The 16490-nt window shown below is 57.2% G+C and overlaps 1 protein-coding gene across 2 annotated transcripts; it reads left to right on the forward strand.

The window, feature by feature from the left end:
* The first annotated feature begins 550 nt into the window (after nt 1-550).
* LOC133346312 (homeobox protein orthopedia B-like) lies at nt 551-16085 on the forward strand. 2 transcript variants are annotated; one of them, XM_061557807.1, is made up of 3 exons: nt 551-653; nt 1392-1858; nt 15586-16085. In XM_061557807.1, the coding sequence occupies exons 1-3, from the start codon at nt 590-592 to the stop codon at nt 16081-16083; spliced, it is 1029 nt and encodes a 342-aa protein (XP_061413791.1). In that variant the 5' UTR covers nt 551-589; the 3' UTR covers nt 16084-16085. The 2 variants fall into 2 exon arrangements, with proteins under 2 accessions (XP_061413791.1, XP_061413792.1); XM_061557808.1 differs by having other exon boundaries at nt 1392-1837.
* Nucleotides 16086-16490: the final 405 nt, after the last annotated feature.

Below are 16490 nucleotides of genomic sequence, written 5' to 3' on the forward strand. Positions count from 1 at the left end.
CCACAAGCTGTATCTCCTGCTCATCTCCGCTCATCTCTGCTCATGTTTGTCCCTCTCCCCCCCGCTCCCCCGGGCTCCCCCGTGGTGCTGAGTGAGCGAGCGAGCCCGCGTGGCCCCGCGCGTGCCCGTGCTAAGTGCCGCTGCCATCGCGAACGCGCGCGCGCACTCGCGGCGCGGGGGGGGGGGGCTGAGGGAGGGGCGAGGCGACGCTAATTCGGGGGGGAGGAGGAGGAGGGGGAGGAGGGGTGCAAGGGGAGGGGGGAGTCAGTAGCCCTCACCTCGTCAGATCTCATTGGCTGTGATTGCGTGACGGCCCTGATTTAGGTGGCTCATAAGGCCGGCCCATTAGGCGTCGCGCCGTTATATTCATCGGCCGGCGGCGACGCGCGGCCACTGCCGCGTGGCATCAACTTTAACAGCTACGACATCGACGATAAGAACAACGGCGACATCGACCAGTGTGACGAGAGCGAGCAGAGCGGGCGGCGGGAGACGAGCGTGAAACGAGATCAGGGGAGATTAGGGGCGAGAGCGGAGGAGGAGGGGGGGGGGGGCGGGAGCCGCCCGGCGCGGCAGCAGCAGCCTCGCGATGCTGTCGCACGCAGACATGCTGGACTCGCGACTCGTGCAGAGGAACATGTACTCCGCCGAGGGTGAGACGCCGCGGCCAGACACGCAGAGACACGCCGAGTCAAAACTCCAAGCGCCGAGTTGCGCAGACACACGCACCTCATCAAGTCCCGCTCGGAGACTTAGAGAGAGACACGCGGAGACACTATCGAGACACCCTTATACCAGAGACACGCCACGCGGAGACATACTGAGACACGCCGAGACACACCGAGACACGCGGAGACATACTGAGACACACGGAGACACCGAGACACGCGCAGACACCGAGACACGCGGAGACACGCGGAGACACCGAGACACGCGGAGACACGCGGAGACACCGAGACACGCGGAGACACGCGGAGACACCGAGACACGCGGAGACACCGAGAAACGCGGAGACACGCGGAGACACCGAGACACGCGGAGACACCGAGACACGCAATGATGCGCGCGGCGAGCGGAACTCCCGTTTCCATTCATCTCCATTAGCGCGGCGTGTTTACATTCGCGCGCGCTGGCGTGCGAGCAGCAGCAGCACGTGTCTCTTCGCGAGCGAGGGGACCGGGAAGGGGACCTCTGCTAGTCGGGATCCTGGTGGGGAGAACTCCGAAGACGACAGGGGTCCCGAGTGAGAGGGATTTTTGGAATTGGAGACTCCGCTAAAGGCGCCCTGGCTAAGAGGGACCCCCCCGAAAGGGGGCTCAAATAATGGAGACCCCCCCCCATCTCACGGACCCCCCCACCCATCACTCCCCCCCTTCTTTTCGTATGTTCAGGTCTCAAGGATCACTCTGAGATGCTGCGAGTCGCCGAGGCCAGCAAGTGTCGCCTGGTCGGCGTGGGCGGCAACGGGAACGAGCACCCGTGCGTCTCGGGGGGGTGCGGGGGCCCCGACGGAGTCACGATGCTCGGGGGGGACGACATGCAGCAGCAGCAGCAGAACCAGGGACCCGGCGGCGGAGGAGGAGGTGGTGGAGTAGGAGGAGGTGGAGGAGGTGGTGGAGGAGGAGGCGGCGGCTCGGGGCTGTCGGCTCTCAAGGAGCCGGACAGCAGCAAGCAGCAGTCGGGGGTGGCGCCGCAGAAGCAGAAGCGTCACCGCACGCGCTTCACGCCCGCGCAGCTCAACGAGCTGGAGCGCAGCTTCGCCAAGACGCACTACCCCGACATCTTCATGCGCGAGGAGCTGGCGCTGCGCATCGGCCTCACCGAGTCGCGCGTGCAGGTGCGTGCCGCGCGCGTGCAGGTGTGTGCACGTGTGCGCGGGGCGGGCGGGCGGGGCGACGGGTGTGCGTGTACACGTGCGGCAGCGTGTCGTTTGGATGCGTACGTATCGCGCGCGTGTGTGTGTACACGCGTGTGTTTGTACACGCGTGTGTGTGTACACGTGTGTGTGTACACGTGTGTGTGTACACGTGTGTGTGTGTGTGTACACGTGTGTGTGTGTACGCGCGGGTGATCGCGCGTGGTTTGTTGACGTGTGCGTGCAAGTCTGGTGTGCACGTGCGTGTACACGTGCGTGTGTTCACGTGTGTGTTCACGTGCGTGTACACGTGCGTGTGTATTCACGCGCGTGCGTATACACGTGCGCGTGTGCGGCCGCTGCCATCATTGTCATCGACACGGAGCTACGGTCGCTGCTATTCGCGCCGCGTCGTCGTCGTCGTCGCGTTTTCGCTGTCGCACTCCGCCACCGCGAACCCATCGCCCTCTTGTCGACCCTGGCGTCGTCGTGTTGTTGTCGTCGTGGTGGTGGTAGTGGTTGTCGTGGTGGTGGTTGTTATCCTGGTAATTGCTATCGTGGTTGTTGTTGTTGTCGAGGTGGGTGTCGCTGTTTCTGAGGTTATCGCGGAAGAGCGCGAACGCAGCGCGACCGCGGCGCGCTGCGTTCGCGACCCACAATGTGGGCAGCTTGAGTCGCGGTCGTCGATCAATAAAAACACCCAAAACTACTCGAGAGTTACACGAGCGACAACCAGAATGTTGACAACAACAACAACAGCAACAACAGCAACAGCCGTAATCATCGCCTTGGTAACTCTCATTCATAGCGGCCATCGGGTGACGATCCTGGCAGAACAATCATAACTCTCAACACAAACAGCGGCAGTCCCAATCAGAGCGACAGCGTAACAATAGCAACTATGAGCATAGCTAACTCGTATTGCAATAGGCACTGATACGAATCGTGAATTGTAACACTAGTTCACTGGTTAGATATTACATAAGTTAAATAGTACAATAATAGTTAAATGTAACAATTGTTAACTGGTTAGCAATGGCAGTGGTTAAACTTGTTAGATTTGACAATGGTTAACTGGCACAACAAGAGCCACTCTACGCTACCAGGAAGGTGTTTGCCGCTGCGTCCGCACCGTCAATTCCCGCAGAAGTTCCCGGCACGTGGAGCGAAACGTCGGACATAGCGTCACACACCACGGCACCGCGAGCCCACAGCGAGAGTAGCGCGGTAGCTGCGCAGTTACAATCGCCATCGCGTCAACAATAACCACAGCGGATGGGCAGCGATGACGCTGATGGTGGGGGTGATCGTGGTATTGGTTGTGGCGATGGTGGTGGCGATGATGATGGTGGTGGCGATGATGGTAATGATGATGGTGATGCTGGTAGTGATGATGGTAGTGTTGATGGTGATCGTGGTATTGGTGATGATGGTAGTGATGGTGATGATGATGGTGGTGGTGATGATGGTAGTGATGATGGTGATGGTGGTGGCGATGATGATGGTAGTGATGATGGTGGTGATGATGGTGACGATGATGGTGATGGTGGTGGTGATGATGATGGTGGCGATGATGATGGCGATGATGATGATGATGGTGGTGATGGTAGTGATGGTGATGATGGTAGTGATGATGGTGATGGTGGTGGTGATGATGGTGGTGATGTTGGTAGTGATGGTGATGATGGTAGTGATGATGGTGATGGTGGTGGTGATGATGGTGGTGATGATGATGGTGATGATGGTGAAAGTGGTGATGATGGTGATAGTGGTGGTGATGGTGGTGATGATAGTGGTGATTAGGTGATGGTGGTGATGATGGTGGTGATGATGTTGGTGATGGTGGTTTGTGTGTAAAGTTGCGCCGCGTCCGCGAAGTCCGAGCGATCATCGCCGCCGCGCCGCTCGGCGCGGGGCCTGCCTCGGCGTGAGAGCCGCGTGAACCCCGGGGGGACCCACGTCTCTCTACTTTACCCGCAGCGTGCCCACCACGTAAACATGTATGCGTCATTGTACAATCATTACTACGGTGAGGACTACTATTATATTATCATCATTGATACTGTCACGAGGGAGGGTCATGACCACCCGACAGGGGCCCGGGCGCGATGCCTCTCGTCGTCGTCGTCACCGCCGTCGTCGTCGTTGGCGGCGCGCGGTGTCGAGAGACGCGGCGGCCTCGTCGCTTCCCGCGGGCGGCGTCGATGTTGTGGCGCGCGCACTCCCACGGAGACAAAGCTCCCCCGGGTAGCCTGCACAGACTGTTGGGGCGAGTGCTGGTCACGGGCAGTGCCCGCGGAGGCCGGCGCGGCGCGCGACCAGATCGGGAGGTCCAGAACCGGTCCAGACGTCACTCGCCACTGACGTGAGCCGTGGCCAGGATCGGAACTGAGGTACGAGACTTGAAAGCGCGAACCCGCTGTCCGCTCCTTCAGTGCCCCCATGGCCAAGCACGGCGTGGCGAGGAGGCCTCACGCAGCACTGGGTTGTATGCGCGTGCGCACGCACGCAGATACGGCTACACATGCGAGCGTGAGTGTGTTTATGTATTTGCCTGTTGTGTTTACCAGTTGATATCTGTATTGGTGAATGTGTGCACATATGCGTACGTTTATAGTATAAGTATATATGTGTATGTTCTATATGTGTATACTGTATATATGTGCATGTTTCTGTCTTTGTACGCATTTGCGTATTTGTCGTTGTGTGTTTATATAGAGCGGAGACACCCGAGGTCGATTCTCGTACTGGCCACCAACACCAGTGACGATTATCTGAACCGGTTCCGGGCCTCTCCTAGGTCGACTCAGCTTCAAATTAGTACCTGGTGCGATGCGTAAACATCAACATCATCGGCCAGGTGCAGTTGTGACCACCCCCTCGTGCGCCGTAGCGACCTTCATAGCTGCTCGCCAACAGCACTTGCCCCAACAGTCTGTGTAGGCTATACGGGGGATTCATACTCTTAGGTTTTTTCCGGTAAAGTCACGTATGTAACAAAAAACCTAAGAATATGAATCCTTGCAGTCACGAAAGCTTAAAATCTAGAATTATACGGGGGATGTTTGTCGTTTTATATAATATTTATGTATGTGTGTGTGTGCATGTAATATGTATATGTAACTGCGATTACTCTATGTGGCTATGAATGTGTGTACGTGCGTGCCGGCATGGCAGGATGTTTGTACTCTTACCGCTCGCAACCTGTTCGCGTTCACGAGGAGGGGGGGGGGGGGTGCGTGGACCCGGGACTCGGTGCCTCTGCACCCGGGGGGGGGGGGGGGGGCTCAGTGCTGAGCGCACGAAGCTGCGTGCACGCCCTGAATAGGCGCTCGCTCACAGCGCGTGCCCCAACAGTCTGTGCAGGCCACATGGGGTCTGTGTGCTTTGTTTGCGAGCGTGTGTCTGGGTCTATTCAGCGTGTACACGCGCCGCACGACCTGTGTGTGTGTGCTGCTGCTGATGCCGCACGCTCTCGCCCTTATCAGATGACGTGCACGCTGTCGCGTACACACCCTCGTCTTACGTACGCGCCGTAGAGGTTCATATTTGCATTAGTCGTGATCGATCCACTGTTGAATGAAGGCTTCCCCCAGGTCGCCGCCTTGTATATTCACCACGTCATGAAACAAACACGGCTGATTCTATATTATACAGAGTTATATATATATACCCGTAATAGAACGTACACGCTCATAAATACACTCCTATTGCTCTAAGATGATACACATGCACCGACACCAGTGACGATTAACCGAACCGGTCCTGGGCCTCCCCTAGGTCGACCCAGCCTCCAATGCGTGCCTGGTGCGGTGTGTAGATTTTACCACGAGGGAGACAAAGGCGGATGGGCGTGGTGCTCGCCACCCGTCCACTTCGTTGTGAGCCATGCCGGTCTTCGAAGGTGCCACTCGCTAACAGCACTTGCCCCAACAGTCTGTTACAAACTATTTGTGTCTAATAATGGTACACGTGTTGTAAATATAGAGGACGGTGCGTGGGGGTGATGATGTTCTGGAAGGCGTAGACGGCTGAAACGTGGCACAAACGTTGTCGAGTCTCCGCTGAGCATTAAACAATCTCACACGCAAGCCCAGCAGCATCGGTGGACCGAGTAATTCGCCTCCCGCGGAGTGTGACGCTGAAGACGAAAGAGAGCGAGCCTAGCTCACTCACTCCGATGTCACTAAAACACGAAGGGAAATATCCCCCGCACATCCTGAACAGGCGGTTGGGGCAAGTACTATTCGCGAGAAACTACGAAGACCAGCAACACACTCGGCCACCTCTGTCTCCCCAGTAGCGATTATTGGAAGGCTCATGACCAGTCAAAATATTCGCTGTCTTTGTTATTGGTCGTTAGCGGGAATCGAACTCGGGTGGCCGGGTTCGTAGCGCAGTGTGGTAATTAATACACCGCGTGTCCGAACAAACCGCGTGTTACTCACGCACCCCGTATACGAACATATGAGTGTGTATGTGTGTGTTTGTGTGTATGTATGACAATGTGTTATCCATAATAGAGGTGTTTTGGCGTAGATCGCGTCAATATATAAGTGAGTGTGTATTGTGGGGAGTGAAGGCGCAGTGGTTAGCGCCGTTGACACACACGTCCTGAGCTCCGAACCCGGCGACCCCAGTTCAATTCCCATTAACACCCAACACGAATGACGATTATTTGAAACGGTCCTGGGCCTCTCCTAGGTTGACTCAGCCTCATATGATGACCTGGTGTGCTGTGTAAATATCGTCACTGGGGAGACAAAGGCGGTCGGGTGTGGTGCTGGCCACCAACCCCCTCGTGTGCCGTGCGCGCTCACAGCACTTTCCCCAACACTCTGTTACAATGGGGATATTTGGCTACAATGGGGATATTTATCTATATGAGTGTGTTCGTGTGCATGAGTGTGTTCGTAGCCTAAACAGCTTTTGTTCGACCGGATCGAGGGGGCTAAACGGGCGCGGCACGGGCTAGAAAAGAGATGGAATGATGTGGTACAGGAGGATGTGGAGCTGAGTGGACTTGCCGATGACTGGTACCAGCGGTGTTAAGATCGGCCTCAGTGGAGGAGGCTCGTGAAGGACGCTACTGGGCAGTTGGAGTCAGTTGCCCTCCAACAACAACGGAGGACGGAGAAGCGACGCTCACAACAACGAGCGGAGTGCCGGGTGGCTAAAGCACAGCAAGTTGGCACAGTAGGGGGCACAGGTGGTGCATCAGCCAGTCATCTCGGTCATCTCGGTCAGTCGACCAGTGGCACCTGGGTCTGCCCCGTGACCTCCTGCCAGCGGGCGTTCGACACTTCACGTGGCCTCAAGGTGCACTTGGCCTGGCACAAGCGTCGTGGTGACGTCACCGCCACTTAGTGGCGAATGGCGGTTGTTGTTGTTGTTGTTGTTGTGTGTGTATGGGTGTATGAGTGTGTATGTGTGTATGGGTGTGTATGAGTGTGTATGGGTGTGTGTGTGTATGGGTGTGTATGAGTGTGAGTGTGTATGAGTGTGTGTGTATGAGTGTGTGTGAGTGTGTATGAGTGTGTATGAGTGTGTGTGTATGAGTGTGTATGAGTGTGTATGTGTGTGTGTGTGTATGAGTGTGTATGAGGGTGTGTGTATAAGTGTGTGTGTATGAGATGAGTGTGCATGTGTGTGTGAGTGTGTATGAGTGTGTGTGTATATGAGTCTGTGTGTATGAGTGTGCATGAGTGTGTGTGTATGAGTGTGTATGAGTGTGTATAGATGTGTGTGTGTGTGAGTTTGTATGAGTGTGTATGAGTCGCGCGCATCGCGACCGCGGTTTGTAAACTCACAATGGAGGTGATGGCGCAAAGATCATGACCACCACCATCATCACGAATACCATCATCACCACTACCATCAATACCACCACCACCACCATCATCACGAATATCATCATCAACACCACCATCAATACCACCACCATCAATACCACCACCATCAACACCACCACCATCAACACCACCACCATCACCACCACCATCACCACCACCATCATCACCACCATCATCAATACCACCACCACCACCACCATCATCACGAATATCATCATCACCACCACCATCAATACCACCACCACCATCAACACCACCACCATCAACACCACCACCACCATCATCAACACCACCATCAACACCACCACCATCATCACCACCATCATCAACACCACCACCATCAACACCACCACCATCATCACCACCATCATCAACACCACCATCATCACCACCACCATCATCACGAATATCATCAACACCACCATCAATACCATCACCACCACCATCATCAACACCACCACCATCAACACCACCACCATCATCACCACCATCATCAACACCACCATCATCACCACCACCATCATCACGAATATCATCAACACCACCATCAATACCACCACCATCATCTTCACCAAGTCGATCAAAAATCAAACTCGGCCCCTCGCCATGGCAAAAAAGCGCGACGCGGTTCGCGACAGCGCACGGCTCGCGACGAGTGTGGGGTCAAGTGCCCACGCGTGCCGGTGTGTTAATATGTAAACACAACACGTGCGCGTGTGTTCATGTGTACGTGCGCGTGTGTTAACTTACAATGAACACACGCGTACACAAGTGCGCGTGTGTTTTCACCTATACGTGTAAATACGTGTCAGCATTTATACTGTATACATATGGAGGATCTACACACGCGTCCTGTAGGGTTTACACACTCACTCTAGAGGGTTAACACACTCACTCTAGAGGTTTACACACCACTCTAGAGGGTTAACACACTCACAATGGAGGGTTTATTCACTCACAATGGAGGTGTACACGCTGCAGTTAACTGCTCGCGTTGCGATGTCACAAAGGACTTGAAGGAGAAAGCGCTATTACACAAAGGCAAAGATCCCCCGGGTAGTCTGTGTGGACTATTGGGACAAGTGCCGTTAGGGAGCAGCCGCAGAGGCCGTCACTGCGCACGATGCTCGGTGGCCCTCACGACGCTCGGCCGCCTTTGTCTTCCTAATTCCGATATATTTATCCACCGCGCCAGGTGCTCCGTTGAGGCTGAATCGACCTCGGGGAGCGCCCAGGACCGGTTGAGGTATTCGTCACGCAATTTGGCCGCGAGCGGGAAAACGATCTGGGGTCGCTAACCGCTGCACCACCGCTCCCCACGTGATCACTCCACGCGACACAGCCAAGTCGGCGCGCGTGCGCGTGCGTCTGGGGGGAGTGGTGGGGCTGCGAATATCTGAACCGATGCCGGCTCTGCCCTGTGTCGACTGAGCGCTAAATGAGTCCATGGTGCGCTGTGTGGTGCGCTGTGGGAGACGAGGGCGACGGGGCGTGGTGCTGGCCACCCACCGCCTCGTTTGTAGTAGCGGCCTTCATAGGCGCGACTCGCTTACAACACGTCCCCCAAAAGCTCGTGTGCGCAATACAGGGGGCCTTCGTCTTCAATGTTTGTTTATTAATACATGCATCCCGTTATCTAGTGTTGTCGTGGAATAGTGTCAAACATGTGCCAATGAAGCCCCCGCACCCTCTCTTCACTCTCAGCTCTCATCTGCCCATCCGCGCTCCCCTCTCACGTCATTATGCGGACGCTTTAAAACGTAAACAAAAGTAACATCATCATAATCATCCTCGCCACCACCATCACACCATCATCATCATCATCCCCACCACTGTCTGCATCTCCACCATCATCTGTATCATCATCTATATCACTGTCACCATCGCCACCATCACCTCCACCACTGTCTGCATCTCCACCATAAATTTCCACCACTATCATTATCCCCTTCACTTCCACTACCTCCATCATCATCATAATCATCATCTCCACCACCACGAGAATGATGATGTTGATGGCCGGCGCCTGGGCACGTGCGTAATTTACACACGTGTAATAATGACACACGTGTAATAATGACACACGTGCGTGTGTGCGTGTGCTGTGTAAACCATGTTGGCACACCATGCAGAATATCCACGTGAATATGTCCGCGAGTAGCCGTGACTATGAGTACCCGTGTGGGCTGTGAGGTGAGGGTGTTCACGCCGTGCATACGCACACGCAGCCGGCATGTGCTCATGTGCACCGCACATATTATCTAGAGTATGTTACTCGCTAACACGTATAGGTGCTCGCTAAGGGCACTTGCCCCATTAGTCAGTTAATACTATATGGGGGAGATTTGTATTTGTTTTGCATGTGTCGCAGTAGGTGAGCGCGCTGCGCTACGAACCTGGCGATCCGAGTTGGCTCACGACCGATCAGTGGCGAGTATTTGATCCGGAACTGGGCCTCCTCTCCTCGGTCGACTTGGTCTTAAATGAGAAACTGGTGGCGGCGAGTAAACATCAGCGCTGGGAAGGCAAAGGCGTTCGGGCGTGGTGCTGGTCACACCACTCCGCCGTGTCGCGTGCCGGCCTTCATAGGTGCTCCTCGCTAACAGCACTTGCCTCATCTGCCTGTTGAAGGCTACACGGGGGATCTTTGTCGTTGTGGTCCCCCCTTGTGCGCGCGCGCGCTCCTCGAACCCCGGATCGCGGCGCGCGTGCGCGGTCCGCGCTTCTCGTCAATTAATTCATTAACGACCCCGGCGAATTCACGGGCACGGAGCGACCCGCGACACTCGGCACCCCACGGAGCCCCACTCCCCTACCTAGCCCCTGCCCCCGCCGGGGGTAGCCGGGGGTGTGCGTGGAGTGTGCGTGGAGTGTGCGTGGAATGCGCGTGCACACTCACACGCTGTACAACACACACTCACTGTAATACAAAGATAAATATCAACGTGTAACCTTTAACAGACTGTTGAAGCGAGGGCTGTTAGCGAGCAGCACCTATCAAGGCTGGCACAGCACACGAGGGCGCCGTGTGGCCAGGGCCACGCCAGGCCGCCTTTGTCTCCCCAGTGACGATGTTTCCACACCGCACCGCACCAGGGACTCATTTATTAAGGGTCGACCTCGAGGAGGGCCAAGACCAGTTCAAATAATCGCCGTCATTGCTCGTGAGCGGGAATCGAACACGGGCCGCCGAGTCCGGAGCGCAGTGGAGCGCTCCCCGCGCGGCGCCGCCGCTCCCCGCGCTCCCCGCATGGAGACGCACGAGGCGGAGACGCCGCTTGCACCCAGAGGCAGTGCGCCAGCAGCAACAGCAGCGGTGCAGCAGCAGCAGTAGCAGCAGTAGCAGCAGCAGCAGCAGTGCAGCAGTAGCAGCAGTAGCAGCAGTAGCAGCAGCAGCAGTAGCAGCAGTAGCAGCAGCAGTAGCAGCAGTGCAGCAGCTGTGCAGCAGCAGCAGTAGCAGCAGCAGTAGCAGCAGCAGCAGTGCAGCAGCAGTGCTGCAGGCAAGCGAGCCTGACTGCTGATGAGACACTCGAGTGTGGAAACCGGTCCTCATTGTGCTTGTTTCAAACCAACGTGGCCGAGGGGATGCGGACACTCACACCACAACCGCAGCACGTGTACGTGGAGACAGCCACGGGGCGTATGGTCTCAAGTTTATATCGTCGGGTTAGCGCCTGGGGGCACACACGAGGAGGAATGTTATTGTTGATGTTTATGTTGTTCAGATCAACGGCAAGTGGCGGGGCGATGGCGGGGGAGATGGGGGGGGCAATGGGGGGGGGGGGGCGATGGGGGGGCGATGGGGGGGGGCTGACTTCTATAACAAAACGCGAGGACAGATGGACGCGCTCAGCCATGGACAGAGAAGATCTGAACAGAGACCGGGCGGGGGGGGGAGGGGGGGGAATCAGCGCGGACGAGGATGAAGGGAGGGAGTTGACCATCGGGGCAGAAGCAGACAAGGAGTGACCACCCGCTGAATGGAAGTTGGTCGGGCGGCGGTAGTTGGAGCTTGCTGGAGCGGCGGCCGCGTGGGTTGCTGTGTGCAGGACGACGCGCGCGGCGGTGGCCGTGGTGGTGCGCAGACAGCGCGTGCGCCCCGTGAATGTGTTCACTTCCGCGCCGCTTTTAAACGGAGAGATGCCATGCGGACCGCACACGTGCACACACACAAGGATCCCCCGTGTAGTCTTAACAGACTGTAGGGGCACGTGCTGTTAGCGAGCACCTATGAAGGCCGAACTGTACACGAGGGGGTCGGTGGCCCGCACCACGCCCGACCGCCTTTGTCTCCCCGGTGGCGATGTTTACACATCGCACCAGATACTCATTTGAGTCGGGGAGGCCCAGGACCGGTTGAGATTATCGTCACTGGTGTTGGTCGTGAGCGGGAATCAATCCCGGGTCACCGGGTCTATAGCGCAGCGCGATAACCGCTACACTATAGCACACGCGCGTGTTCATCGTCTGGCCTGTACCGTGTGAGTACTTATAACCGCGTGCAAGTCTATTCACATCTCACATACACGCACAGAGACCCGCATCGCGACTCGTGTAGAGCACAGCGGTGTTGTCGAAGCGCTCGGCGAGGTGCCGTTCTCGTGCAGAGGGCGACGCAGAGGAAGCACAAACGAGCCGGAGGGCGGCAGCGGCGCTACCTGCAATTGCCGAAGCTCTGCGGTCCTCTGTATATGAATATGTTATTGGTCAATTGATGAGTATTGAATGGAAATAGATAGTTCACTGTATGCATGAACGAGACAATTGGCATAAAACATCGTCGTTCGAGAATCTGGGCCCCAGCAATCATGGCGCGGGGTGGTCCGATTGGTTAGACTGTCAAGGGCGCGTGAGTGCGTGGACTCTCCCTGAGGTGTGTGTGTTGTGTGTGTGTTGTGTGTGTGTTGTGTGTGTGGTGTGTGTGTGTTGTGTGTGTGTAGTGTGTGTGTGTGTTGTGTGTGTGTGTTGTGTGTGTGTTGTGTGTGTGTTGTGTGTGTTGTGTGTGTGTTGTGTGTGTTGTGTGTGTGTGTGTTGTGTGTGTGTTGTGTGTGTGTGTTGTGTGTGTGTGTTGTGTGTGTGTTGTGTGTGTGTGTTGTGTGTGTGTGGTGGGGCAATAGCGGTTTGCGCACTGCACCACGAACCCGGCGTCTGTGTTCAATTCCCGCTCACGGCCACAAACGCCAGTGACGGATATCTCAACCGTTCTTGGGCCTCTCCCCTAGGTCGACCCGGCCTCAAATGAGTACCTGGTACAATGTGTAAATATTGCCACTCGGGAGACAAAGGCGGCCGGGCGTGGTGCTGGCCACCCACCCCCTCGTGCGCCATGCCGGCCTTCATAGGTGCGACTCGCTAACAGCACTTGCCCCAATAGTCAGTTAAGGCTATATGGGGGGTCTTTATAAAACACGCACACGTGTGTGTGCACCCTCACAAATTCCATGATGTGTAGTTGATGTGCATGGCGTGTGTGTCTTTCAATGTGTACACGCGTAAGGATACACGCGACGCACTGTCGCACTATATAGGTGTGCGTGTGTGTACATGGATCTTCAGTAGATGAATGCTGTCCTCTAAACACGTGCTGTGTGTGTACGCAAGTACGAGTGTCAGTGTGTGCACGAGGTGGCGGTGGTGCAGCGGTTAGCGCACCGCGCCACGGCTAACATCAACGGCGGCGAGGGTGACACGATCCACTCCGCGTTTTGTGCTGTGCTTACTCCTCTCTCGTTGGATCTGTGCCATTGTGTGCGCATCGTCGTCGTCATCACTCTGATCGATCCACTGCTGGATGAAGGCCTCCTCCCCATCCTCTCGCCGGCCCTCATGCTCCTGCGATGCGACAATCGCGTGGATGTCTCTCCGGGGCCTCCGGGTTTCTCTCCACATTTAAAAACATGCGTTTAGATTATTTAACTCCTAAAAAATTCCACGCGATAAGCCACTTCGTTGAGCTATAATTTGTGACCAAATCGCTTCAGAAAAACAGCTGTATAGCTCAGTGGGCCTTACGTGGTAAAATATAAAATCATTTTCAGTTCAAATCCCGCACGCTAGCCGCGCTCCAAATCCGCGGCGGTGATCGTCCGCTCGTGGTCGTCACTGAGCCGGCCTCGGGCCGCGTTCAATCGTCTGGCTGCCATTCCTTCACCAGTCTCACCCGTCTCACGGTGGCCATTCCTCGTCCGCTTACCTCCGAACAGTCCACGTGATGTCGATCGTGTGCGCCTGTTCTCTGATCGTCGTGTTCCTCTCTCTGTGTCTCAGTCTAAATCGCACGCTCCCACTCTCTCGCCGTGCTCCAGTTTTCTCTCTGTGCGAGCCCACGTCTCTGATCCACGCGTCTCAGCACGGGTCGAAGTGTTGCTTCTCAAATCAAATCCAGTTTTGCAAAAGCGCTCCTCCACCCGAGCTCTTGAGCGCCTCTTTATTACGTCATCAGTTTGACCCCCTGGCCACCGTCAGTAATTGCCTCAGCTGCACCACCCACTCCAGTGGTGGCCCTCCATGATGGGCACGCGTCTCGCCGCGACTCGGCAACGGATCGAGGTGAAGGAACCGACGGCAATCGGACGTTGTCGAGATCCTGGTTGGGAGTTGACTCCCCATCATCATCATTGCTTCCGTGTCGATAAAATTAGTACCACTTTGTGGGGGAAGTCAACTGCGCTTGTCCTGTGGATATACTCCTCGTATGTGTGTGTGTGACAAAAGGCGTGTGCGTATAGATTGGTGGGGACAGTGGTGTTAGCGAGCACCTGTTAAGGCCGGCATGGCGCACGATAACGTGGTGTGTTTGTGTAAATCTGTCTGTCTGTGCGTGGGGATATGTGTGCGTCTATGTGTGTATCTGTACAAGTACGTGTGCACGTGCATACTTGTGTTTGCATGCACATGTGATGAAGCTGATCGGCAGTGTCGCGGTTCGCGCACCACGCTACGAACCCCGAGACCCGAGTTCGATTGCCGCTCACGACCAACATAAGTGGCAAATATCTATGTAAATCGGTCCTGAGCCTCCCCTCCGTCGACAAGGTGTATACACATCTGCATTGGGGACACAAAGGCGGCTGGGTGTGGTTCTGGCCTTCATAGGTATTCCCAAACAGAAGTTGCTATAACAGTGGCTCCGTCTGTGATGGGGGATCTTCGGCTTTGTTCTTGTTTCCGCGCCTGTGAGAGAGAGAAGAGCATGCCTCGCCAAACGGTGCTCGCCAACAGGAGCTCGCTAACAGGCGCTAGGAGCTCGCTAACAGGAGCTCGCTAACAGGAGGTCGCTAACAGGGCTCGCTAACAGGAGGTCGCTAACAGGAGGTCGCTAACAGGAGCTCGCTAACAGGAGGTCGCCAACAGGTGCTCGCTAACAGGAGCTCGCTAACAGGGCTCGCTCACGACGTCAATGACCCCCCCGCCCCGTCCCCCTTGTTAATGGACGGCGTCGCGCCCACCCCGATTGCCGCTCGCTGCTCGTGCCTGCCGCCTGCACCCCCCTCCCCCTGGTCGCCTTCGCCTTGGTGACGGGCATCCTGTCCTGCCACCCCCCCCCCCCCTCTGTCCCTGCTCGTTGCTGCCCCTCTCGTGTCTTCACTGGGCGCAGTCGACCCTCACCTGGCGATGCCATCCCTCCCGTGACCCCCTCTCCTCCACCGGTTGTGACCCCTCCTCCCGTGACCCCCTCTCCTCCACCGGTTGTGACCCCTCCTCCCATGACCCCCTCTCCTCCACCGGTTGTGACCCCTCCTCCCGTGACCCCCTCTCCTCCACCGGTTGTGACCCCTCCTCCCGTGACCCCCTCTCCTCCACCGGTTGTGACCCCTCCTCCCGTGACCCCTCTCCTCCACCGGTTGTGACCCCTCCTCCCGTGTCCCCTCCGGGCAGGTCTGGTTCCAGAACCGCCGCGCCAAGTGGAAGAAGCGCAAGAAGACGACCAACGTGTTCCGCACCCCGGGCGCGCTGCTGCCGCCCGCGGGCCTGCCGCAGTTCCCTCCCTCCATGGCCGACTCGCTGTGCTCCTTCCACGCGGGGGACGCGCGCTGGGGCGCCGCCATGTCCGGCGTCTCGTCGCTGCCGCTGCCGCCGTCTCTGGGCCGCCAGCCCCAGATGGGGCAATCCCTGTCGCAGTGCAGTCTGGGCGGGGGCCCCAACCACATGGGGCTGTCGAACGGCGGCGGGCTGCAGTCGCACCTGTACCAGCCCTCGTTCCCCGGGATGGTCTCCACGTCGCTGTCGGGGCCGCCGCAAGTGGTGAGCACCGTCCCCACGGGCTCCCCGCAGCTCTGCGGCTCTCCCGAGGTCGGGGACATGTGGCGGGGCACGAGCATCGCCTCCTTGCGCCGCAAGGCCCTGGAGCACACGGTCTCCATGAGCTTCGCCTAGCAGAAGGGGGGGGGGGGTAGGGGACGGGGGGTAAGGGGTGGGAGGGTAAGAAACTGGGGGTGGGGGGGGGGCATTGGGGGATCTGTGCCGGACCCCAGGGGACCGCGTTGGGGCCAGGTAGGAAGGAGTCGGACCTCGTCCGGTTCGGAGCCAGGTGGGTCGCCTCGGCCCCCATGGGCTCCAGCCGCCTCTGACCGACTGACGGGGCCCGGGGGGTTCCGTGGCGCCGGCGCGAGGGGAGCGCTGGTCCTCCTGGCACACGAGGAGGGGTCCCTGTGGCGTCTCCGTGGATGGCGTCCTTCAGGGATCTCTGTGGGTCTCGATGGTTTCTCTACAGGTCTCCATGGCGTCTTTACGGGGGTTCTGTAGGTCTCCATGGGCCCTGGTGTGCCCTCCGCAGGGTCTCT

Source organism: Lethenteron reissneri, chromosome 24 (assembly GCF_015708825.2).
Source record: "Lethenteron reissneri isolate LAM-NWPU_2019-01 chromosome 24, ASM1570882v1, whole genome shotgun sequence".
In the NCBI taxonomy this organism is placed as follows: domain Eukaryota; kingdom Metazoa; phylum Chordata; class Hyperoartia; order Petromyzontiformes; family Petromyzontidae; genus Lethenteron; species Lethenteron reissneri.

Coding starts and splice junctions, on each gene's coding strand:
- LOC133346312 (XM_061557807.1), top strand. CDS start 590: ATGCTGTCGCACGCAGACATGCTGGACTCGCGACTCGTGCAGAGGAAC. Junction 654..1,391: donor GAACATGTACTCCGCCGAGG/GTGAGACGCCGC, acceptor TCGTATGTTCAG/GTCTCAAGGATCACTCTGAG. Junction 1,859..15,585: donor TGCGTGCCGCGCGCGTGCAG/GTGTGTGCACGT, acceptor CCCTCCGGGCAG/GTCTGGTTCCAGAACCGCCG.